This window comes from Pestalotiopsis fici, assembly GCF_000516985.1.
Source record: "Pestalotiopsis fici W106-1 unplaced genomic scaffold PFICI_Scf_14, whole genome shotgun sequence".
NCBI classification, from domain to species: domain Eukaryota; kingdom Fungi; phylum Ascomycota; class Sordariomycetes; order Amphisphaeriales; family Sporocadaceae; genus Pestalotiopsis; species Pestalotiopsis fici.
This window is the reverse complement of record NW_006917104.1, coordinates 683,445-706,436: the sequence shown is the minus strand read 5'-3', so window position 1 is coordinate 706,436 and position 22,992 is coordinate 683,445. Positions and strand designations below refer to the sequence as shown.

At 48.7% G+C, this 22,992-nt stretch overlaps 7 protein-coding genes across 7 annotated transcripts; 5 read left to right on the top strand and 2 right to left on the bottom strand.

Annotated features, from left to right (window-relative positions):
• Positions 1 to 1,622: 1,622 nt before the first annotated feature.
• PFICI_15054 (uncharacterized protein) lies at positions 1,623 to 3,479 on the top strand (the record flags this gene model as incomplete). The annotated part of the gene is made up of 3 exons (XM_007843635.1): positions 1,623 to 1,903; positions 1,971 to 2,171; positions 2,228 to 3,479. The coding sequence occupies 3 exons, from the start codon at positions 1,623 to 1,625 to the stop codon at positions 3,477 to 3,479; spliced, it is 1,734 nt and encodes a 577-aa protein (XP_007841826.1).
• Positions 3,480 to 4,387: 908 nt separating this feature from the next.
• PFICI_15053 (uncharacterized protein) lies at positions 4,388 to 5,386 on the bottom strand (the record flags this gene model as incomplete). The annotated part of the gene is made up of 5 exons (XM_007843634.1): positions 4,388 to 4,459; positions 4,508 to 4,604; positions 4,681 to 4,731; positions 4,784 to 5,276; positions 5,362 to 5,386. The coding sequence occupies 5 exons, from the start codon at positions 5,384 to 5,386 to the stop codon at positions 4,388 to 4,390; spliced, it is 738 nt and encodes a 245-aa protein (XP_007841825.1).
• Positions 5,387 to 6,175: 789 nt separating this feature from the next.
• On the top strand, positions 6,176 to 7,896 carry PFICI_15052 (uncharacterized protein; the record flags this gene model as incomplete). The annotated part of the gene is made up of 3 exons (XM_007843633.1): positions 6,176 to 7,003; positions 7,057 to 7,393; positions 7,457 to 7,896. 3 exons carry the CDS (start codon positions 6,176 to 6,178, stop codon positions 7,894 to 7,896), a joined length of 1,605 nt encoding a protein of 534 aa, XP_007841824.1.
• Positions 7,897 to 8,956: 1,060 nt separating this feature from the next.
• Positions 8,957 to 10,155, top strand: PFICI_15051 (uncharacterized protein; the record flags this gene model as incomplete). The annotated part of the gene is made up of 2 exons (XM_007843632.1): positions 8,957 to 9,500; positions 9,566 to 10,155. The coding sequence occupies 2 exons, from the start codon at positions 8,957 to 8,959 to the stop codon at positions 10,153 to 10,155; spliced, it is 1,134 nt and encodes a 377-aa protein (XP_007841823.1).
• A 2,039-nt stretch (positions 10,156 to 12,194) lies between these two features.
• On the top strand, positions 12,195 to 13,269 carry PFICI_15050 (uncharacterized protein; the record flags this gene model as incomplete). The annotated part of the gene is made up of 2 exons (XM_007843631.1): positions 12,195 to 12,395; positions 12,451 to 13,269. The coding sequence occupies 2 exons, from the start codon at positions 12,195 to 12,197 to the stop codon at positions 13,267 to 13,269; spliced, it is 1,020 nt and encodes a 339-aa protein (XP_007841822.1).
• A 3,143-nt stretch (positions 13,270 to 16,412) lies between these two features.
• Positions 16,413 to 18,890, bottom strand: PFICI_15049 (uncharacterized protein; the record flags this gene model as incomplete). The annotated part of the gene is made up of 1 exon (XM_007843630.1): positions 16,413 to 18,890. One exon carries the CDS (start codon positions 18,888 to 18,890, stop codon positions 16,413 to 16,415), a length of 2,478 nt encoding a protein of 825 aa, XP_007841821.1.
• Positions 18,891 to 20,410: 1,520 nt separating this feature from the next.
• Positions 20,411 to 22,354, top strand: PFICI_15048 (uncharacterized protein; the record flags this gene model as incomplete). The annotated part of the gene is made up of 3 exons (XM_007843629.1): positions 20,411 to 21,478; positions 21,531 to 21,947; positions 22,010 to 22,354. The coding sequence occupies 3 exons, from the start codon at positions 20,411 to 20,413 to the stop codon at positions 22,352 to 22,354; spliced, it is 1,830 nt and encodes a 609-aa protein (XP_007841820.1).
• Positions 22,355 to 22,992: the final 638 nt, after the last annotated feature.

Below are 22,992 nucleotides of genomic sequence, written 5' to 3'. Positions count from 1 at the left end.
CTCATTGGGCTGAAACGCTGCAAGTACGATTAATCTGACAAGCATCATGTCTCTCCATTCATCACTGCCGGTCCCTAGCTCTTCCACAAAGAACCTTGCCGCATATGCACCAATCTTACATGGGCCAACACTTGCGCTAATGGCGGGGGGCACGCGGGTGAGATCACTAAAGTCTTGGCCCCTGCTCGACTTGAAGACTCTACACAGTACAGACAACAATGCTGTTGGTTGCGTATATTCATGTTTGTATGAGGCGTAGCAAACTCTTCCAATATATGATGTGACTGGGGGCCAAATCTCGGGTATTAGGTCCGGATCGAACTGTTTATCCTCGGCACTGTTACCCTCGTATCAGCAAATGATGAGTTGTTGCCTTGTGGAAATACGTAAGCGCCCAGCTGCTACCTGTAAAAATTGATACTACATACCTACGTATGCATGCGCCCAGGTCCAAATTGCTTTGGGGGCCCTGGGTGCACGATCCACTAACGATACCAACCTCCTCAGCCAGGCTCTCAATGTTTCTTCTAGATACCCAAGGTACCAGTTACCTACCGCAGCGGGGGACGCCTGCAAGACTTGGTATATAGTATATTGAGACTTGCTAAGAATTAAGCCTTGTGTCCACTATAAGCCTGCTGTAGCAATGATATCTTGTGAATCACACAACTCTTTGTGGATCCATCATAATAACCACTGTAAGCCCACTGTAACCATCCACTAAATCCAGCTGGCAAAAAGTCAAAAACACAGAATCTTTCCCGTACTTTAACAACCAATGAAATTAAAAGTACGACTTAAATATATAATTATCACGGATCTATGAGTAACGAAAACAGGACAGCTTAAGTTGGTATATACGTCGTAGTGGTGGCTTTCAGTGGGCTTCCACGAGAGCCACCAAGATATCTCTGCTACAGAAGGCTTGCGGCGCTTGGATATGTAAGCATTACAAGTCTTGTTGGTCCCCACACTTTACCACTGTGATGCCTTACCAAGAACAGGGCTCTTGACTGCCGGAACCTGTTGCGGGAAGGATCTAACCGTTCAGCCATAACTGGTTGGTTCTCCGCAACCTCTGCTCTGCAGCCCCCAAAATTTGGATCCTCAGCAGCAGATGCCGAATTTGGAGGCCCTACTCGAGGGGATTCCAACAAAGTTGGAGTCGCGACGCCAGTACGACGTCGATGGCTATTTCGGTATGTGACCCTTGCAAATCGATGCACCTCAATTTGATGGTGGTGTAGGCCACGCCGCACAATAATCGCCAATTGTATATTTCCATTGGCAGATGCGGGCGGTGCTTTATCCACCATCGCCAACGCCAAATCAGCCTCGCGAAGAATGGTAATGTCCTTGTTCCGAAGGATCAGTCTAACAATACGCTCACGGAGTGAGTGCCGCAAAGATACACCGTTGCGTGTGGGGATGCTAGGACATGATGCTGAGCAAATGGAATCCTTCAACACTGCCTACCTCATTATTATTCGGCCGGATAGGGCGCCATAAAATAGTGTTATACCGCCGTGAGAGACTCTACCTCATTGTAATACGTATGCTACAGTCAGCATTCAATCGTTCTTTGCCAACTCATGTTTGCTCCACCTAATACAGTCGACACCATGGGAGCCCTTCGATTTGCGCTGATGCTATGGGCAGCCTCGGTTCAAACAAGCTTAGCTGTGCCACTCAACCAGACTACAGCATACTCTAACAATACCTTGTGCAAGGCTATCCCTGGTGACTCAAGCTGGCCGACTGACGCAGACTGGGCTCAACTGAACAGCACTTTGAACGGACGTCTGATTGCCTCAGAACCAATCTCTTCCGTATGTCATAATCCAAGCTTTGACGAAGATGCTTGTTCAGCTCTGAGGGAGATTTGGCCTTTTGATACGCCTCAGTAAGTGTTGAAAGGACCATTTTTCAACGTTGTGTTGCACGAACCCCTTGGGACTAACTGCGTAAAGTCTTGACTCCCCCCCAGATATTCTTGCTCCATACTTCCAAAATCAAAGCTGCGATCCATTTACTCCCAGAGAACGACCATGCTCTTTGGGCAATTATGCGTCTTACTCAATCAACGTCACAGGAGCTGCGGAAATCCAAGCGGGTATCCGATTTGCTCGTGAGAAGAATGTTAGACTAACATTGAAGAATACCGGGCATGAGTAAGTTACTGTTGCATGAACACGTACAGATCCAAGTCACTAAAACTTGGTTTCAGCATACTAGGGAAATCAACCGGCAAAGGCTCGCTTTCTCTGTGGCTACACAACTTGAAAGCGATAGAATTCTTTGACAACTATAGCCAAGGCTCCGAATACAGAGGCCCATATGTCAAGCTCGGAGCGGGAGTGATACTTGACGAGGCCTATACCGCCGCATCTACCCGAGGATTTCGGGTAGTTGGCGGCACTTGCCCGACCGTGGGGATATCTGGGGGTTATGCCGCTGGTGGTGGGCACGGCGCTTTTACATCAATCTATGGCATGGCCGCAGATAATGTTCTGGAATGGGAAGTTGTCACAGCAGACGGAAGCCACCTATTCGCCAACCCGGAAAGTAATAGCGATTTATACTGGGCACTTAGTGGTGGTGGCCCTGGCACTTTTGCTGTTGTGGTTTCCATGACCATGAGGGTATACCAGGACGACCTCATGACCTCCACTAGCCTTACCTTCAGCAACACCAGCGTCGGTGGCGTTGAAGAGTTCTGGCGCGGTGTCACGGCATTTCACAGCAGTCTGGTTCCTCTTGTCAGTGCGGGATCCGTTGCCTCCTTCGTGCTATCGCAAACCTCCCTCACAGCCTTCAATATTGCTATTCCAAGCAGTAACAGCACTTTGGTGAATTCTACCCTGGGTGAGATCACAGCGACAATGGCACAGGCTGGTGTCAACGCGAGCCTCATACCTACTCAGTACTCGGGTTTCTTTGAGATGTATAATGCAACTCTCAAACCTGTGGTTGAGAGTACCCCGGCTGCACAAATTGCTGGAGGTCGCTTAATCCCGCGAAGTCTAATCGAAAACAACGACACATCACTTGAAGTGACGCAGGCGTTTCGATCGGCTGTAGAGGCGGGCTTCAATGTCATATGCGTTGCGATTGATGCACGGAAGCCACCCATGTACGAGAATTCCGTATTTCCTGGGTGGAGGTCCTCCTTGATGACTTGTTTGATCCAACAGTCATGGGACTTCAACGTGCCTAGAGAGGAGATGTTGTTACGGCAGGCAAAATTGACAGACGTTGTCATGCCCGAGATCGAAGCGGCCACTCCAGGTGGAGGCGCATATCTCAATGAAGCCAGCTTTCAGCAGTCTGATTGGCAGCAGACATTCTACGGCGCCAATTACCCTCAATTAATGGCTGTGAAGTCGAAGTACGACCCTGAAACTTTGCTGTACGCTGCGACTGCTGTGGGAAGCGAAGCGTGGGTTCCAGATTCTGACGGTCGTCTGTGCCGCTCATAAATCGTGTTTGCCCATTGATTTACACAGACAAGTACCAATGAACTGCCTGCTTAAATATTAACCTGCCTTAGCGCTTTAGATAGTTTCAATTGAATTAGCTCTTTATAAACAAAGTTAATTCGGATTGATATATTACATGGAAATAATGATCATGTGTGATGGACTGCATGGATCAACTCTGTTGAGCTGTTCATAGAAAACGGTAGCCCGAAGAACAGAGCGGCTGATCCAGGCTTAAGACGTACACAGCGATCTACTGGTGGAGTTGGCGCCCAAGACTGCCCGCCATGAATTGATTCAACCTGCATTAAGGTGCCTAACCTATATAGGTAAAAACCTAACTACAACTATGGGGCTTCTGGGTGGTTCAGAAGGCTTCTGTGTATAATAAAGCCTGCTAATTTGCAAGGTCTTCTGTGGGGAAATGTTCTTCTCAAATCAAGAGTTCTTCTTAAACCAAGAATTCTTCTCGGATCCCCACTATAGCGTCCCCTAACAGCCACTGTAACCATCCACTAAAGCTATCCACTAAACTGGCAAAATACAAAAAGAAAACTCTCGATTTTTCCTCTTTCTTCTAACAACAAACACTACGATATAAACACAAGACCCGCAGAACTGTAATAGAAGTGATAGGCTTACAACTACGGCATTACGGATTGATAAATTTACAACGATCACGATGATGCAGCCGATAGTTTGAGAGTATATCATGTAACGGTGCCTTTAGCGGTCCTCTCCAGGGGACTAAGAAGAACTCTTGGTTCAAGAACTCTTCGTTTGAGAAGAACATTTTTCTACAGAAGGCTTTTAACGCTTCCAGAAGGGCATGCACACTTCTTTGCCATCCCAATTTCCCACTCCTGATGTACCGAGAAGACCTGAACTCGAGTGCTTGTCAAGGCACCTTACCAAGGGAGTTCTTCACCATTCATTCTGAAGAACTTGCCCGATGATTCTTCACGAGTTGCGCCATCGATCTTACGACAGTTAGAAACTAGTGCAGCTGTGATGCTGTAAGCACTTACCACTTTCATCATGCCTGTAACGCTTTCCTCGATGGTGTACGTAGGCGGTATCTTCCACTCCTTGGCAATCCAGTTGCCAATATCGGTCCCAACAAGCCTTCGAATGAGTGATTTAGCACACCATCTAACGAGAAGCTAGTGTACGAATAGAATCAGAAAAATGAGAAGCTTACCCCGGGTTGATGGCAATAGCAGTAAGGCCTTCATTTGTGAAATGTATGGCTCTGGTATTGTGTCAGTCTCTGTATCCCTTGAGTTGGGAAATGCTCATCATACCGAGTGATCCAATTTAGAGCAGCCTTCGCAGCTGCATAAGCAGCACCGTCCCAGGAGCGAATTGTCCCCATAAGAGTGATAGAGCCTCCGCCTGTGGAAATAGAAATCCATTTTGGCGATTGAGACTTCTGGAGCAGCGGTCGACATGCCTGGAATAGCATAAGAGGTCCGACTGCATTGACTTGATACTCTCTAATCATCTCATGAGCCTCAACACTCTCAAACGGCGTTGTTGGAACTGGTGTCCCTCCAGCATTGGCTATCACGAGATCCAGGTGGTCGATGCCAGAGTCGGCAACCTCTTTCAAGGCGTTTGCAGCATCGGTCGGAGACTTGCTCTCAATGGTCACAAGCATCAGCTTGGAACCATTGGCAGGCGTGAACGACCGCAATTCTGCTACGGCGGGCGTCGAAGCAGCAGTTTCCCGAATGCTCCCAATGACCGTGTGGTTTGGTCGAGAAAGATAGGCTTCCGCAAAGCCTCTTCCAATCCCTAAGCACCTTGTTAACAACAACTGCCGTGGTAAATGATTGAATTGTCTTTATGAAAGGAGAGTATCAAGCACCTTTATTCACACCACTGATGAAGACTACGAAAGACATGGTTGATGCAATGGTCGAAGTGAAACAAGTGTGTTGAGCAGTTCGAAGGGTGCAGCGCGAATCCGTGTTGATCGATATGAGTTGGTAGGTAGGTCTACTACTGCTGGTAAGTAGTCCTTGGGATCGCACAAGACCGAGGCAACAGACTTCATCTGAGTTTTGGTGCTGCCAGCCTGCTTCTCTGCACAGTATGCTCATAGGTCCCTCGGGCGTGACAAGTAGATCAACCCGATGAGCGTTATCGGGGTTGATGTTGGTTGCATTGCCTTGTGGGGCGGATCAGCGGGGCATACTACACTTCAGTGACTTACAGTGCATTTAGTGGCAGACATGTCGGACAAGGATTCTTTCAGCAGGGACTAGGCTGCAAGATGGGGGCGCAAAATGTGACTTAGCAATCGTGTACTGCATGTGCTGAGTGCTTTGTGTAATCAGCACGCACTAGAGGCTTGGTACACAATACCACATTGAACAAAAAGTCCTTTGCATGACGTGAAGCTTATTCATGTACCACCTGCTTGAGTAGCGGTACCTAATACCGTACTATGGTAGGACTTCTAATCATACGCCTCGCTGCCAAGCAAGATTCATTCAGCGTAACGTTGGGGCTCTACGTACATTCGACATGACTTTGTTCATGACCATGTTCCTCGAGATTTCGGCAGACGAAATGGCGATGCTATTGCCGCGAAGTTATAACCAATGCATGACCTGGGCCGTGGGGCGAATCAATACTTTAGCTACCGCTTTTTCGATTCATTGAACACGTCTTTGAACAGTAAAGGAACAATGTTCAAAGATATCTCTAGCCCTTGGGATCGGATTCTACAGTCGTGGATTCACGATGTTAGGTCTCCCGGCACCATGATTTTTGTCTTTTTCCCATTGGGCTTCGCGTTGTACCAATTCGTAGTAATCATTTACCGCCTATATTGGAGCCCAATCGCCAAATTTCCTGGTCCCAAGCTCGCCGCATCGACTTACTGGTATGAAGCCTATTATGACTTCATCAGTAAAGGTGGTGGTCAATTTACGTTCCAAATAAAAAGACTTCATGAGGAGTATGGGCCTGTGGTGAGAATCACGCCGGACGAGCTCCATATTGATGATCCCGACTACTACGACGAAGTATTCTGCAATAGCCACTCGTCAAGGCCGATTGACAAAATGGAGCGATTCCGATACCGTCTCAACCATCCAGACTCGACATTAAGCACTACCAGTGCGGAAGACCACAAAGCCCGTCGCGCGGCACTGGCGCCATTTTTTTCAAGCAGTCGCGTTCGAAGCTATAACGGTGATCTTCAAGCAATCATGGAAAGGATCTCACACAGACTTGCAACTGAGTTCGCAGGCACTGATCGCGTGATTCATGTCACTCATATGTGGGCAAGTCTCACGGCCGACATGATCATGGAGCTGGCGTTTGGACATTCCTCCCGTCTTCGCGATGCACCGGACTTCCGATCGCCTGTTCCTGAAGCAATGTCAAATATTGCATACCTCGCACATTACGCTACGCATTTTCCAATCATTGGCATTATGATCAAGTTCCTCCCTGATGCACTGATGAACATGCTGGCCCCGGCAGCGCGGCCTCTGCTTGAATTTCGAAGTGTAAGATTTCTACCATCTTTACCACTCCCCAAGGTATGTGCTAATAATGGCAGGATATGAGAAAACATCTGCAACAGATCAAATCAGAAGCTGTATCTGGAGCAGAAAAAGCAGCGGGAACGACTATATTCCATGACATTCTTTATTCAAATCTTCCGCCAGCGGACAAGTCTCTGGAAAGGCTTACACAGGAAGCAATACTGGTGAACGGAGCTGGTATTGAGACAACCACCTGGACGCTCACTGTGGCGACGGCCCACATCTTGCTCAATCCTATCATCAACGAAAAGTTAAGCGCAGAACTAAGAGCAGCCATGCCTGATCCCACAGATATACTACCCAGTGAAAAGTTGGAAAATCTTCCATATCTGAACGCAGTCGTGATGGAATGTAAGTCACTCTGTCTCATGTTCGGCCAAAGTCAGAAATGAAGAGATTGCTAACATTTACAAGCTTTGAGGCTTTCTTTCGGCTCAGTGCAGCGACTCCCGCGTATCAACCGTCTTTTCGGTCTTGAATACCATGATCAACACATACCCCCCAATGTTCCCGTAGCTATGGATGCGTTCCACATGCACATGAATGAGAAGATCTTTCCAGATCCTTCGGAATTCAAGCCCGAACGATGGCTAGACGATCCCAAGGCGCCCGACAGCCTAAAGCCCTTGAGCAAGTATCTTGTTTCGTTCAGCCGCGGGTCCAGGGGATGTGTCGGGAAGAATTTGGCCATGATGGAGCTACACGTGGCGCTAGCGACATTGTTTCGTCGGCATGAGCTGGAGCTATACGAGACGACCAAAGAGGACGTTGAATTTGCCGTCGATCTAGTCAAGCCAGCACCGAAGCCGAGTAGTAAAGGCGTCAGGGTCTTGGTGAAGGATGCAAGGCTGTGAAAGACGAACACCTTAGAGCCAGGATATTGATGTTCGGCATGGGTAGCTAACGTACACGCTTGGCCAAGGTTTGAAAATATGTTGTGATACAGCTTGTTATGCTCATATGTGTTGGCGCTCCATTCGCGAGCAGTGAATCACCTGCATACCAGGGTATGCTACTCTTGCCTGGATCTCTGTTTCGTTTCGTGGGTACTATGACATGGGTGCTGGTTGTTATCCCTTTCCGGCCGGTGTCCCGCCAACATGGAAAGAATTGGTATAGATCACCCACGCACTGGATATGCTATGGCCCCGGAAGCGACGAATAGATGATTGGATAGAATTAATAAGTCTGCTGCTTTGGACGATGCCAACAAATTGGCATGTACGCAGGTTCCCTGTGGTGTGCATTAGTTCTAAAATTGGAGCTTTGGAGTGCCCACCACACACATTGTATTCTACCACAGGCGCATACTACAAGTGACAATCCATCCCGTTTCGCGGTTCTAAAACTGCAATAACGGTGGGTAACTTTTCATTCAACCTCAGTTCGGAATTGTCTTGCCACGCCTTGCAGCATATGTACTGTGTACGTGTGCGGGTAGAGTATATTTGATCTTTCGCTTCATATGTTCATGATCTGCGTTGTATTTATCTGCATTGTGTTCATAAGCACGCTAAACGCCTGGATGCACATTTGGGGGGCTGGAAAATCCGTCATCTTCCCAGGAAAGCAGTGTAGCACCACGATATATCCTCACGCCTTTATTTCCGATACCACGCCCCGTTTCCCCCCCCCCCAAACCAGCACCTTGTACTCGTACTTCGTACTTCCCTCCTTTCAGCCGGGAAGGATCGCATCCGTTGAATCCTGCTTGGTTATGCATCCATATGATATGAACACAAGTGGCAAAGCACGTCCGGGATTTCGTTGATGCGCGTGGGTAAGGCTGGGCGCAATTGCTCTCCCGCGACAATATGAGGCCGGGCAATGCCACCGAGGCCTCTCCGCGGGAACTATCTCTGAATCACTTGCACCAAGTACCTCGCCTCGATAACAGTCTACCTCAAGACCGCTATGGAGCCCCGAGCCGAACATCATGTGTCCAACATTGGGCCGCTCAGTGTCGGCATCAGCTGGTTTCTCACCTCTGTGGCCATCATATTCGTTTTACTTCGATTCTATTTGCGTTGGAAGGCATCCAAAGGATGGGCTTCTCCCGACTGGATCATTCTCGCAGCCCTAGCGTTCCAAATCGCTTATCAAGCTGGCTTCACAGCCATGTGTAACGCCGGCCTCGGCAAGCTCACGAAAGATGTCCCGCCGGCTAACTTGGTGCAAATTGCGAAACTGAACTGGATATTTGCTCCCCTAGCTCACCCTGCGTCGTTGTTGGCGCGAGTGTCGATCGCGATCCTGCTTGCTCGCATCTTTAGCAGCAGAAAATGGTTCAGACGATACGCTATCACGGCTACGACGATCCAGACAATTTTGGGTATCGCTGTGTTTATTATAAACTTGGCGCAGTCGATTCCATACGCGGCGCTATGGGATAAGTCAATTGTTGGTGCCAGGAAATGGGATCCTCAGATTTACCATTGGGCCGCGGTAATCCTACAAGGTAAGTCATGACATCCATGACCCCCTCTGATGCGGGTGGATGGTATTCTTACTTGTGCCCGACAGTGATTTACACGATCTGGGACTTTACATTTGTCTTGTTCCCCGTGATGATGATCTGGAAATTGAACATGAACTGGCGCCGAAAACTTGCCATCATGGTGCTGATTGCGATGTCGCTCATCACCATGGCGGCTGCAGCTTCCAAGATGGTCATCTCACTACTGTTCACGATCGATGCGACCGACAGTCTCGATAGCATACGGGGCACCCACGTCATTGATTTCACGACTTGTCTCGAGCAGGCTTTGGTCATCATCATGGGATGCGTTCCGACCGTACGGTTGATTTCGGGGCTTAATCTGCCGTCGGTGAGGCAGATTGGCAACTCCCTCGTTAGTCTCATCACCCGAAGTCGTTCAAAAGGTTCTACAACCGGGGGATCAAACTCTCGGCGTTCTGAGTCGACCGAAAATTTGGAACTAGGGATCCAGCACAAAAATGCAGATGCAGTCTATCCTTATGGCGTCAAAACTGCATCGGCTGTGGTAGCGGCGCCCCAGGGAGCGCAAGGTCCAACCTTTCAGCATTCGGATGACCAGGTCCACCGCACCAACAGCTACTCAATTACTTACCAGAGTGGAGCTGGGCACTGAAAAGAACCGGCTACTCACGAGAAGATATTGTGTTACTAGGCGATGGAGAAAAATGTGGTTTTGGGGGGAAGATGGGGAAGGGAGGGGTGATACCAAGGCTCGGTGAGCCGTAAACCTTCTGGACTTTCTGGACCTGAGAGCAGGCTGATGCTGCAGCTGGCGAGAAAAATGCAACTGTCTATCAGCCAAATTCCTCCAAATTTTACCCTTAGCATCATATACAATTCAAATATCCGTGGCTTTCATCTCCTCTTCACCTGTGTTTTAACAGGAAACGTCCCAAGGCCCAGAATAATCCAGATTCTACCACTGTGGTGTCATGTTCTTTGACAATGCCCGCGGCTAGATGCGGGGTTCACAGCTTACAGAGTTCGTTTGCAGCATTATTCTCTGATCAACATTCGTACTTTCCGTGCTTGCTTGTGGGTCATCACCATGGGAAGCACCTACAGTACATGCGACTTTAACACATCCAGCATGATGCAGCGTTCAAAAAGCCTGACTAGTGATAATCTTGCTACGACCCACCAGAACCTTTGACTCTAGCGCATAGGGCTGTTTTGATCTAATCTCTTCCCCGAGTGGATCTCAATGGATCCAGGGACCCAGGCCTCGTTATACGTAACGCAATCTAGCCTAGTTACTCCATATTGTATCTTGCGCGTTTTCCGCCATCCTGTGGACTACTCCCAGACAGCGAGGGGACGTTTGGGGGCCAGGAATTGCAGGCCTCAGGTATGCTACCTAAACCTTCACCGAGCGCAAGTGTAACCTAGAGATTGTAATATCTTGAGTTGCATTAAATCTAGTAAAGGTTCATTGGGAATCATGGGCTGGCTGCTCCAACGACTCCGAATTCCTGAGCCGTTAGGAGGCCTGGCGGCTCGATGCAACCGCAAAGATACCGCTGTACGCCTATCTGAATGCATTGTCGTGTGTACGGTAGTAGTTGTGGCCCCAGAAAACAACCCTTCATGGTCATGATTGGCGTTCTGACCGTGCGAAAACATACTCCTAGTAAATATGTAGGTAAGTTGGTATTCTGACTGCCCATCTTACCCATCTTGAAACCATAGCAGCCCTGCAGGTGGGTTGCGCGGAAGGATTGGAAGATGGTCGTACAGAGGAAATGGGCAGACAGGCTAGTAGGTATCTACCTAGGGAACCGTACCCGCGGCCCGGCCCTAGCTTGGCTGCTCGCCGACCTAGTTGCCTAGGTAGATACCTACATACCTACTAGGTATGTACCTAACCTAGGTAGTAATGCCGCGATACACAGTACTATGTAGTATTGGTGCAAATGACTCCGCCCGAGCTGAACCACCATCCCGCATTAAATCCTTGGGACTTTGGGGCAAAAGAAAAGAAGCCAACAAATCACATGCACGGAAGACGTGGAGACAAAGTCGGCGCAGCCAATGTACTTTTCAGCCCATACTCGGATCATCATCAATGTGCACGGGGGTGTGTTTCCATGAAAAGATTTCTCGCTAACCATAGCCGTTGAAAATCTTACCAACATGCGCTTTGCATTATCAGTGTAGTGGGCGGCAAAGTCCCTGTCCCTGTCCATCACGGTTTGCTTTTTATTTTTTTTTTCTGAAATGCGACTCTCCCTTACAGCCTGTGGACTGGCGGACAAGCCAACCGTCCATGTCATAGTTCGAATGACTGAGTACTATGACTGAGTACTGTATGTGGCACGTGGATCGTTGCCTGTTGGCCCCAGCCCGCGGTCAATATGCATGTGCAAGCAGTACATTGGGGAAGGGAGAAAAAAAAAAACTGAACGGCAGATGATGTGACAGATTATTGCTGTGGCCGTCGTGTAACGTACATGCCCCTACGGCTCATGAGACAAAAGAACCTCACCCAAATCAGAAAATCTACCTCTTCCCCGTTTGCCAAAATATCGACAGCATTGGGCGTTTTGCTTGACTCTTTATGTCACTTTTCTGACAACACTTTTTGTCTTGCCGCCAATTGTGTCATCCAAACCTTCCAATTTCTTTTCACGTCTTTGCCCTGCAGCTGCAACAATGGGGGCCTTTAGCATGTTGTCTGGTCTTGCTAAACAATTTTGGCCGCCGAGTCCGTCGTTCACCGAAGCCAATATTCCTAATGGCAGCCAGAAAGGAAAGGTTTTCATGGTGACAGGTGGCAACTCGGGACTTGGTTATGAATTGTGCAAGATCCTGATCACGAGCGGAGCCACGGTATACATGGCAACCCGATCCAAGGTTCGTACAAATCGTGCTAATGTCCAAGCATTGTGGTATTCTGACATCTTCACAGGAAAGAGCAGAAGAGGCTATCAAGTCGATTATCGACACAGTCTCAGACACCCCAGAAAGAGGCCAGCTCCATTTTATCCACCTGGACTTGGCCGATCTTGCCTCAGTCCGGACTGCCGCCAAAGAGTTTGCCCAGAAGGAAAATAAGCTGGATATCCTCTGGAACAATGGCGGAATCGGCGCCAATGCGGTCAAGTACGGAGAGCGGACCAAACAGGATCTAGAGATTCTTATGGGTATTCACTGTGTCGGGGCATTGCTGTTTTCCGAGCTGCTCGTGCCACAACTGAAGGCTGCAGCCGTTCAGGGCGCTCCGTCCCGCGTCGTGTGGCTTACAACCGTTCTTGTAGATACGTCTGCACCAAAGAATGGCATTGAATTTCCCGCAGTCGAGACGGGATATGAGGCGCGAATGGACAACTACGCTGCGTCCAAGGCGGGCGTCTGGATGCTGGCGCGCGAGTTTGCAAGGCGCCACAAGGAAGAAGGAATCATCAGCGTCGCCCTAAACCCTGGAAGTCTGGAGACAGGATCCTTCAGAGGAACACCCAGCATCATGATGTTCCTGATGAGGATAACCATTTTGCATAAGCCAATATATGGGGCTTACACTATGCTGTACGCGGGCCTATCTCCCGAAGTTACAATTGACAATAGCGGCATCTTCATATATCCTTGGGGAAGGCTGGTCTCGGATCGCGATGTCATTCGAAAGGATATACTGCATGCCGAAAAGAGCACAGATGATGGAGGTCTGGGGCTGGCTGCACAGCTATGGGAATGGTGTCAATCTAAATGGGATGTTGAGTCGGAACATTGAACTCTAGGTTTGGGGGTTGTTCACTGTTTTCTCTATGCAGTTACACTTGTATTGCAAGTAATGACGGATATACACCACTAGATGTAGCCTCCAGTCGCGCATGTTTTGGGGTAGTCGACATTTTGGAAAGCTACTTCATTGATTACCACCAAAACCAATGAAGAATATTTGAGGCTCCATTCTGTCTGGCTACCACTGCGATGCTCAAACTTTCCATAAAGATTAATTCTCGGTTAACTATTATCGTGCACATTCGGGTCGGAAAGCGGTGGGTGTTTCCCCTGCACGTTTCCTCACCTGATTGTACTGACCTTGGCAATTGTGAAACTCTTTGTGTAATTGTTTTACTGTATGTTTCTCTTGGTCATGGCAAGTTCTGGAGCATTCCTAGCTTATCGTGATGAGAGAAATGGAGTCCACGCACCACGGATTCTTGGTCGGCACCTACCCAATTCCGATATATGATTTCTGATAAATGCAATAGTCACCACATACGACCATACGCTTTAGAAAGCTCGGCATCCCGTCCGCTCTGCCCTGGATAAACTAGAGACGGCTGGATTAATACTCAGATCGGTGAGGGCTGGGGAATCCCCGGTGTTGTATGTTTTCTCTTCTTTTTTGTTGTGTAATAGTTACGTAGATGATGCGCCACAGTGTGGCTGGATGTGTGGCACCCTTCGGGTGACACAACGGAAAGGGTTGATTAAGTCTGTTTGTTCACACATTATTTTCGTAGATGTAGACCATCTTTAATTTTACTCTTTATTTCAGATACTGGTCGTATCAGTAGAATTATGTTTGGTTCCGACTAAAACATTACGGCTTGACCTATAATACCTAGTATTCTAAGACGAGGAAGATAACTCATCGACCCAGGCGAAACGATTGAATATTTCATGCCACTCAAAAAATAATGCTGCGTTGAATTCAATAGTCGAAGGTCATATAGCTGCATACGAAAGACTTTTTTTGCTATTGTATACTTGCCTCGTCGTTCTGTTTGCTATGCGCTGAAATAAACTGAATAGACACTTGGACGGCACTTTCATTGTTGGCAATGACAACATCCATACGGTCCATATTCGAGGCTATGATAATATCGTACTGACGTAGTCAGTATCCACCGCAGATCACCTGCGTGGGTAGGTATATAGTCGCTCTTTCAGCACCTCTCTTTTGTAGACTAGAGATCAACTCAGACAACTTTCAATGCTTCCTCGATCTTCTCGTCTTCAGTTCCCCTTTCACATATCGGCTCAGGTGAGAGATAAATGCCCACGAAGAACATTGAGCAATGTGCAACTGGGCAGATGCGATATGTATTGGTCAGAGTAATAATGCCGAGCGTGGTCATTAGGTTAGAATTACGGGATGATATCTATTTCTCTGCTGGTTGCACGGCCATGGAACTTGGTCATTTGACTCAAGCAATTAATTGCCTGTTTGATACCGCTACTCAACACTCAGTGGCAGGTGAGACTGAAACGCTGAAGTGGACTGCAGAAGAAGCTCTACAATCCAGCACGTCATTCCTGCGACAAGCCCTGGTCTCACATAAGCTAATATGCGAAGGAAAGATGAAGACGAGATGATCGAGGAAGGATAGAAAGATGTCTGAGTTCTTGCCTCGTCAAGTAAGAAAAGCTGCTGAAAAGCGAACTATGTAGCCGAGCAGGTGATCTGCGGTGGGTATTGACTACGCCAGTGCGATGATATATTATGGAGCACACCTGCCATTGTACGACGATTGGCAAAGACAATGCTCTCAATCGTTGGGGGATAATCACGAACCAAAACCTATATTCCCACGATGGGGGACAGTATGTGCCATGACGTAGTCGGTGGGAGAACGCAAATTGTGATGGCCAGCCGCCCACGCCAGTGCTGCATTGCATCACCTAAACGTTATAACTGGCAATGGCCAGTGAGGAACTTTCGTATATAACGCGGATTTTCTTTAACCGTTACACAGCTTTTAATCTTTCCCCTTTTTAGCTTTAATATCTCAATTAATATACGCAGTCACTCTTAAACTGTAGTTTATATGCTCATATCATCGTTTGCTCCATGTGACAAAATGAGTCACGAAAACCAGCCTTGGTAATTTTATTATAGTTAAAGAATTTGATGTTTTTTACCCGGAGCCATAGTCTTGGACATTATGAACCACTTAAACCTCTAATAACTCTCTGTCATCGACGGTCTCTCGACATTCCCGGCCGCTCACCTTGCGTATCCAGTCGACCCTCCTAATTGTATTAATTACTAAGATGCCAATCAGAAGGCATGAAGGTCCTGCAAAGATGAGTGACAAAAAAAACAATAAAGAGGAAAAAGATAATTCCCCGAAATAACTCCCATACTTCTCTGACGACCTTTCCATTGCATTCCTAAGAAACATGATTAACGCTATTTCAAACCCTACAATAGGAAAAGCAAAAACCAGGTAAACGATGTTCTCATACAACCACGAAGAAACGAAAGTCATCACGATGCTAGACCTTCCGGCATTATTTGGCGCCACGCGGTATTTCCAGGTGCTGATGAGCCATTGTAGCCGAAGATAAACAAACAAAATCACACGAATCGAATAAAGAAATGCGTAAGACCCCATAGCCATGATTAAAAAGTTCACCCACCCTGGTAGGGTTCCACGTCGGTATGACTCTTTGGCTTTGTATGACTCTTCGGCTTTGGTCCAGTAAGTAAACCCGATGATCGAGCCGCACAAGAGCACGAGATCGAAGAGAAGAGTATAGAGCGATAGCGTGTGAGGGATCCTAGATAAGATCTCCCTCGCCCGGTTGGTATCCCAGAAGCTAAGAGCCCAGAGATGTCGTGCCTTGAGACGGCTTGTCGCAGCAATACTGTTGGCTCTTAAGATTTCAGCCCAGGTGTAAAGGGGGATTGCGATGAGAATAAGCGGAAGCATAGGGACGCACAAAGTAAGGCTATCGCCCCACGATGGCTCTGAAAGTATGATCGTCCATCCCGTGCCGCACGTTAAGAGCAGGAAGTAGAGACTGGCTAGGCTGTATGTAAAAAAATAATCAAAAGCCTGCGCTTGAAGATATTGGAACGGGTAGGCTTTAAATCTAGTCGCCACGAGCATAGGCCAGTCTCCGGTAGCTACGAATGGATCACGTCAGCCGACTAAACCACCTAAAGGAGAAGCGGTAGATTCTGCGGGAAAGAGCCATAGCGGTGTGAAAAGGAGGAGGGAGATTAGGAATGGAAATTAACATGCCCATTTCGATGTATATCGAACAAGAATCTTCCAGGACTCGACAATCGGAGCTTGTGTGCTGCAATTTACCATGTGGATCGCGCTCCGCCTTCCAGGTGATGGTGGTGTCGACGAGCCGCGTCTTAACCATATCCTTGGTGTGCTCGTGGATGTCACACAGGATGCCGAAATTCCAGCTAGGCGTCTGCAGGCAAGGCTTAGAGAGCAATAACAGAAGTTGGGGTCCTGATGAAGCTGCCGGGAGCTTGCCTCGAAAGGCTGCGGCCGGGGATTCGGCCCGTAGCGTAATAGCCTCACCAGATAGCGCGTCTCGCAACAGAATGTAGTCGGAAACTCCTACACCAGATGGACATATCAAGATGCGCGTGGGCCCGGAAGGATTTAGTGCGGGCCGGACAAGGAAGCCGTTGGCTGTGCGCTCAAGTACGCCATGTGTGAGGTCTATCTCGGGTACACGTTCCCGTGAACCCGGAAATCTGGGCACCCACCCAGCCTTAGTGTCTACCGCGCGATCGCGATCCACGGTCAGGATATCAAGGGGCAGGGATTCGACACAACGCAGGATGGCTCGTGAGCGAAGTTGCGGCGCGATGGATAGAAGCTCCCCAGCGCTTCTGTAGAGAAGTGCTGCGAATATGGCGGGAACATCTTCCGGATACGAGGTTGTCCTCCGGGTCAGCTGGTTCCAGACCGAGATGAACTCAGTATTGGGCGTGTGCGGTAAAGGCTCTCCGGTGCCTAACACATCTGAGTATAACGACCACAACGAGTCTCCGCCCCACATGAGGCGACGGGACTCTTGGTTTGGTAATGTCTGTAGCGTACTGGAGATACCTAAGCGTGAACTCTCGTAGAGGAACTTGCGGTCGGCAAATTTGACGTAAATGGTCGAGGCCAGTGCAGCTTCTTGTAGTGGCCAGCTGCGGGCCATCCACGGTGAGGCGTCGACCAGCATGTTGGCTCTGAAATGTCTTAGGTCTTCACCGTCTCTGTCAACTTCCTCGCTGTAAATAGCGTCCGTCATCTCCCCGGGCGTTCTATGGAGTGTAGAAAAGTTGGTTCTGCTCAAGGTGGGATCCAAGACAACGATGTTGGCTGCGCCAGCGTAGATCCTCCCCATGGAGTTTATAGCTCGTATTTTCTCGTCGCGCTGGTGGACGGGGATGCAGAGAGTGTCAATCCAATAGTAGCAGGTTGTCTGTGTGCGCTGAGAACCAAACCATGCTCGTCCGTCTGGATTCTGCGGTCTTGGCACAAGTTTACGTATCATCCCGCGAGGGATATCAACTGAGGCATCATTGTAGCTCACACAGTCGTCGTCATATGCACAGATCATCACATCCAACACATCCCGATGTAATGCTTGCAGCTGGCAGTGTGGGAGACTGTTGGCCTGAAAGTTACCCAATCCTCCTGCCCAGACGTGCGAGATGGCAACATAATCAACCGTGGGGTCCATCTTGACGATCGAGACGCGTAAATTGCTGCTCGAATCCATGGTACTTCGGATCACCGGCACTTCGTCGCGCTGGATGAGACGCACGAGTTCTGCCTCCATTATCTCGAGGTTTTCGCATGCGACGCAGCGCTGGGTATGTTGCGTGCGATACGTCAATGAGTCCACGTTCATTAAACTGCAGCTGGTTTCCTTGCACAGGGAATGATTGTGCCGATGCAGATCGGATCCATCAGGCAAGGACATCAGGTGATAGAGCTTGGACGCAGTAAAGGGAAGCCGATAGGCCAAGCTGCCGCATTTCCCTACCTGCAGCAGGCTTCGAGCAATCCCTGGCGTGAACTTTGCGAGCAGGGATTTTGATCCCAGCTTCTCGAGGTCATCATTCTCGAAGCTCAAGATGGCTTCAAGAGCGTCCAAGAGCACCTCTATGCTGAAAATTATAGCATACGAGGGTGAGTTCCAGAGAGTAGGCATATCTTGAGCATCGAATTCCCAAATGTAAGGTATCCAGATATGAGACATGACGTGCTTTGCCCTAACTATGGCGTCCGCAAGTCGAGATCTCCTGACTTCTTGAACGGCGGACTCCTCGGGGTTCTTAAGACCTTGGAGGAGATCTGGCAGGTGGGACGTATCAATCCATCTCTCTTCGGCTATCGTTGATGTGGCGTCATCAACGGCTGAAATGCAGGCCTCCGGCGAAATTCCGACGATGCCAAGCAGACCGAAAAACAGCCAGGCTTGTCCCATTCTTGCGAGCTGTAAAAGTGATTCGGGATGCTTCCACTGCCACTCTTGCTTCTCAGGAAACTCGAGGAAATCGTCGCCCCCGCAGAGAGCTTCGCCGCCGCATATGAACGGCACTCGCACAGGACTAACCCCACATGGAGCGTACCAAGGAAGATGATCCATTGCAAAAGGTAGTGACCAAGAGTATGGCACGCAAAGCCTTGCACAGTCGTTGGAGTAATTGTCTAAAGAATAGCCAGCTTGCGGGGTTGAGTTGGTTCCAACCGCCTTTTACGTCAAAGGTCACGCAGCCTTGTGCTTGAATAGCGGAGTTGAGCCCAAATCCAACGAACACAGACGTGTACCCGATCGCCCTACTCAGCCGAAATGTATTGCCAGACTCTGACCGGTTGTCTTCATTTTTCCTCGCCGCTTTAATCCGTTTCTGTAAGTGCAGCTGGGCGTCTTTGAAAGGGTTTTTCTACTAATGTCTGTACCTCCTGTATCCGACCTAGAAAGGTCAAGTGGGCGGCCACAGAGCCTTATGCGCAATTCACCTGGTGGTGGTGTGTACCTCACTTTGGGGTAACGCAGGGTCAGCGCACAAGGCTTAGGCTTTCTGAAAACGCAGCAGGCGACCTGCAGGACGTAGACATCTTGAAAGCCGGGCCGCGATGCCGGGCGAAGCATGAATGCCGAATTGGAGAAACATAGTAGTCCAAAACAGTTTATTCTCTACGATCGTCTCCATCTAGTCACCACTCCATCGGAAATAAAACCATGGACATTCTACCAGCCATTCCCAGCCTTGTTTTTCCTGGATCCCTAAAAGGCTTTGCATCTGAACGGGCTTTGGCCACCCCAGTTCTGATCTCCTGAGAACGCCAAGAGCTTTCGTGAGACTTTCCCATAAAGGACATGAACTCTGAGCGACCTATCTTTCACGGCCGAGAGTGCCTGCAACTGGTTTGGTGGCTTGTTCAGATCTGTCTACGTTCTCGCTCCGGTCATATGCGTTATAACGCAGCCTGAGTCTGGAGCTGCCATCGAGCACTAAATGTGGAGCCAGCGACTGGTCTCAGATCCGGGATATTTAGGCGATGATGAAGAAAGCCTGCTATGCGAGCCACTGATACATAATGATGCTAATTATTATGCTCGTCGTCAAAGCTGAGCTGGGCCAAGTCTATACCTAGTAACTTATTATTTGCTCGATTGTGGAATATTTGGTCTTGTTATAATCGGGCCAATTATACACAATTATATACCTTAGTGATCAATCTAAACGTCAATTCTGCCCATAGATAAAGCGTTCAATGCGCTTTGGCAACTACACTTGTGAACCAGTCCAAGACCACTTTAGTTACCTAATCTAGGTACTCTTTACTCAGCACAGTTATGTATAGTGCGCTATTTATCCCCGACTGTGGCAGTGCTGGCGCCACAGTGGGAACGTTGCAAAGGCGGGCAACATTAGATAATACATCACCATGTTACCTGGTCACAGTTAAGTGGAGAACAGTCCAACATCATTAGTGTACCACACTCGTTCAATGGCAACAATTCTTCAACCACCACGCCACCTAATCGACATTCCAATCAAACCAACTCGATAAAACTAATGGAATCGCTTCTTACTAATCAATAAACAGTTGAATGATATCAGGTTCAATTCATAATAAGACTCGCATGCGGGTCTTCCAATGCCTGCAAACCGCAAACAAATGTCCCAACCTGCTAGCTCGGGCACCACGGTGCCTCAGATAGCCTGCACCCGATGCCGGCGCCGCAAGAAGAAGTGCGATCATGCTCTGCCGACCTGCGGCCAATGTCTGCGATCTGGAGTTGAATGTGTGCGATTCCTAGAGCGCAAGCCAAGAGACTCTGCTGTCGTTCCCTGGGATTTTGTCAAGCACCTCGAGGCACGCATCGCACGACTGGAGAAGCGTGTCTCCAACTGCACGTGCCACAGATCAGAGCAGCACTCCCCTTCACAAGCTACTGCCTCATCAAACCACACGTCACCACCTCGAACTTGGGTCGAGGTGCCAGACTTTGTGCATCATGCTGATCATTCAGATGCAGATGCAGATTCACGCTCTAGAGTCAGCCTGAACATCGTCCAGTCGCGCTCTGATGTGTCCCCTTTGGACTCACACATGCATATGACGACTCCACCAGCGAATGATGAGGGAAATAACCAAAACAGTGGCCAGCATCTTCCCGTTCGAGAGAGAGATTTGCATAATTACCTCGAATACGTCCACCCGAATTGGTCCCTCCTAGAGGAAGACGACTTGTCCGAATGGTTTGCGGCCCATGTCAAACAGCGCATCACTGAGAAGGACCACTACAAGTCATTCTTCGTGCTCCTAGCCTGCGCCATCGGAGCCTTGTATTCGACGCCTTCAGAAGGGGCATCTCCACAGCACGAACGATCCCAGGCGCTGCGCAAAGAGGCGGTTTCTCGTCACCTGCAACATGCCACAAGCAGGTCTCCCACCATGCGTACGCAGGCATATCTGCTGATAGTCATTCATGCGCTTCATTGTCCCACTCCATTTGAACTGCATGACATCACAAATGAAGCAATCTTGGAAGTGACCTCGGCACTGTGTAACCATACTTCAGGGTTAGCGATGTCCCCCGAGATGGATGAGTCGAGTGGTACCCATAGATTCGTGCTGTTGCCCTGTTTCTCAGCCTACCAAATCATTGCTTCGTTGTGGAGCAGGCCATTTCCGAGCCTTGTGGCCAGTATGGATAGAAAGGTGTCTACACATTTTCCTGTCCAAGAACTATACGCAGCTAACCCTTCGTCAGATCGAAGAGCAAGGTTTCTGGCTCACTTATGGTATCGAGCAACTAGACGCCGCAACTGAGCATGTGTTTTCGGTGAGAGTCATTCAGTCCAAGATTCAACGACTATGGAGCCCATCGCAAGGACAGGGCAGTCAGGAGTGTCATCGCATCGCGGGTGTCAGAGGTATAGCGACTGAGCTGATGCAGTGGAGAGCCATGATCCCTCTCGTTTCAAATCATGCTCACAAGTCAACTAATTCACATCCCTTGGCCATGCTGAAATTATACGATCTCTGCATTTTTAATCTTTACCAAAATGAGAGCCATGTTCCAGATCGTGAAGAGACATTGGCTCTACTTTTTGCTGCTAGCGAAAGTATTCGGTGTTTCCGCCGCATTCAACTTCATCGTCCTCAGGTCTATTATACTTGGAGCGGGGTAAGTAATACACTCTTCGGTTCGCGAAAAATGTGTGTTTTGTGTCTAATGGCAGGTATTAGCTGTTTGAACAGTTCAGAGCTGGTATTACACTATTGTCATGTTTCTGGGAAACTGATCACCCCCGGCGGGCAGTGGTATTCGCAGCTCCAGAGACGCACCAAGCTCTTGAGGACTGTGAGCTTACGCTGGAATGCTTCACTCGTCGATGGGAATCCGCCTGGGTATTTCTCAAGGTCTACAAACTGATATTGTCCACAACACCTTTATGGCCACGGGATGAGTCGGACTTTACAGTCCCAAAGGCCACAGCCGAAAGGTTGTCGCCGTTGGTCAGACAATTGCAGCAATCGAGAGTTTCAGAAGCTGTGATATCAATGATTAATCGGGTCATCGCTCGAGCATAGCAACAGTAAGCTTTTTTCATGGTCACATGGGCGATTATTTGCGCAACGTCGGAACTTATGGCAAAGTTAGGCAACCAAAGTAGCACATATTCTTGCAACACGCAGGCTAGAGCCCGTCGCCACGCGCAATCATAGCGTGAAACAGCTACTCGCACGAACGATTCACCAATGGGATCTGTGGCTTATCTGCTCGACTCTATGCAATACTTTCAGCTCATAAACATCTCGACGTTCTGCCAGCGTCTTCCAAGCTATATTTGTGTAGGCCATGAACTTGTATATCTTTCGGAGGTGAATATGGATTGTGTTTGTCAGTCTCACACATCCGACGGCTGGCAATTGACGAAAACCACGTGGTAGTCAGTAATCTTCAAATCCCCTTCAATTCTGGCTGTATAAACTCTAGCCGCCCAGACACCAACAGTACTTGTTCCGTCCTGCCAATTATAGACCGTGGTGCCGTCAATCATGTAGTCCGTTGAGCCTTGACCAGACGCAAAGACACTGGTAGGTCGATGGTCTCTGAATTCGACATTATTCCAAGAGTTGGAAATCATTGTTTCGATCTCTGATTTTACGCCCGGTTGGGTTAGCCCTCTTCCCTCACTCCCAAAAAAAGAAAAAAAAAAAAAAAAAAA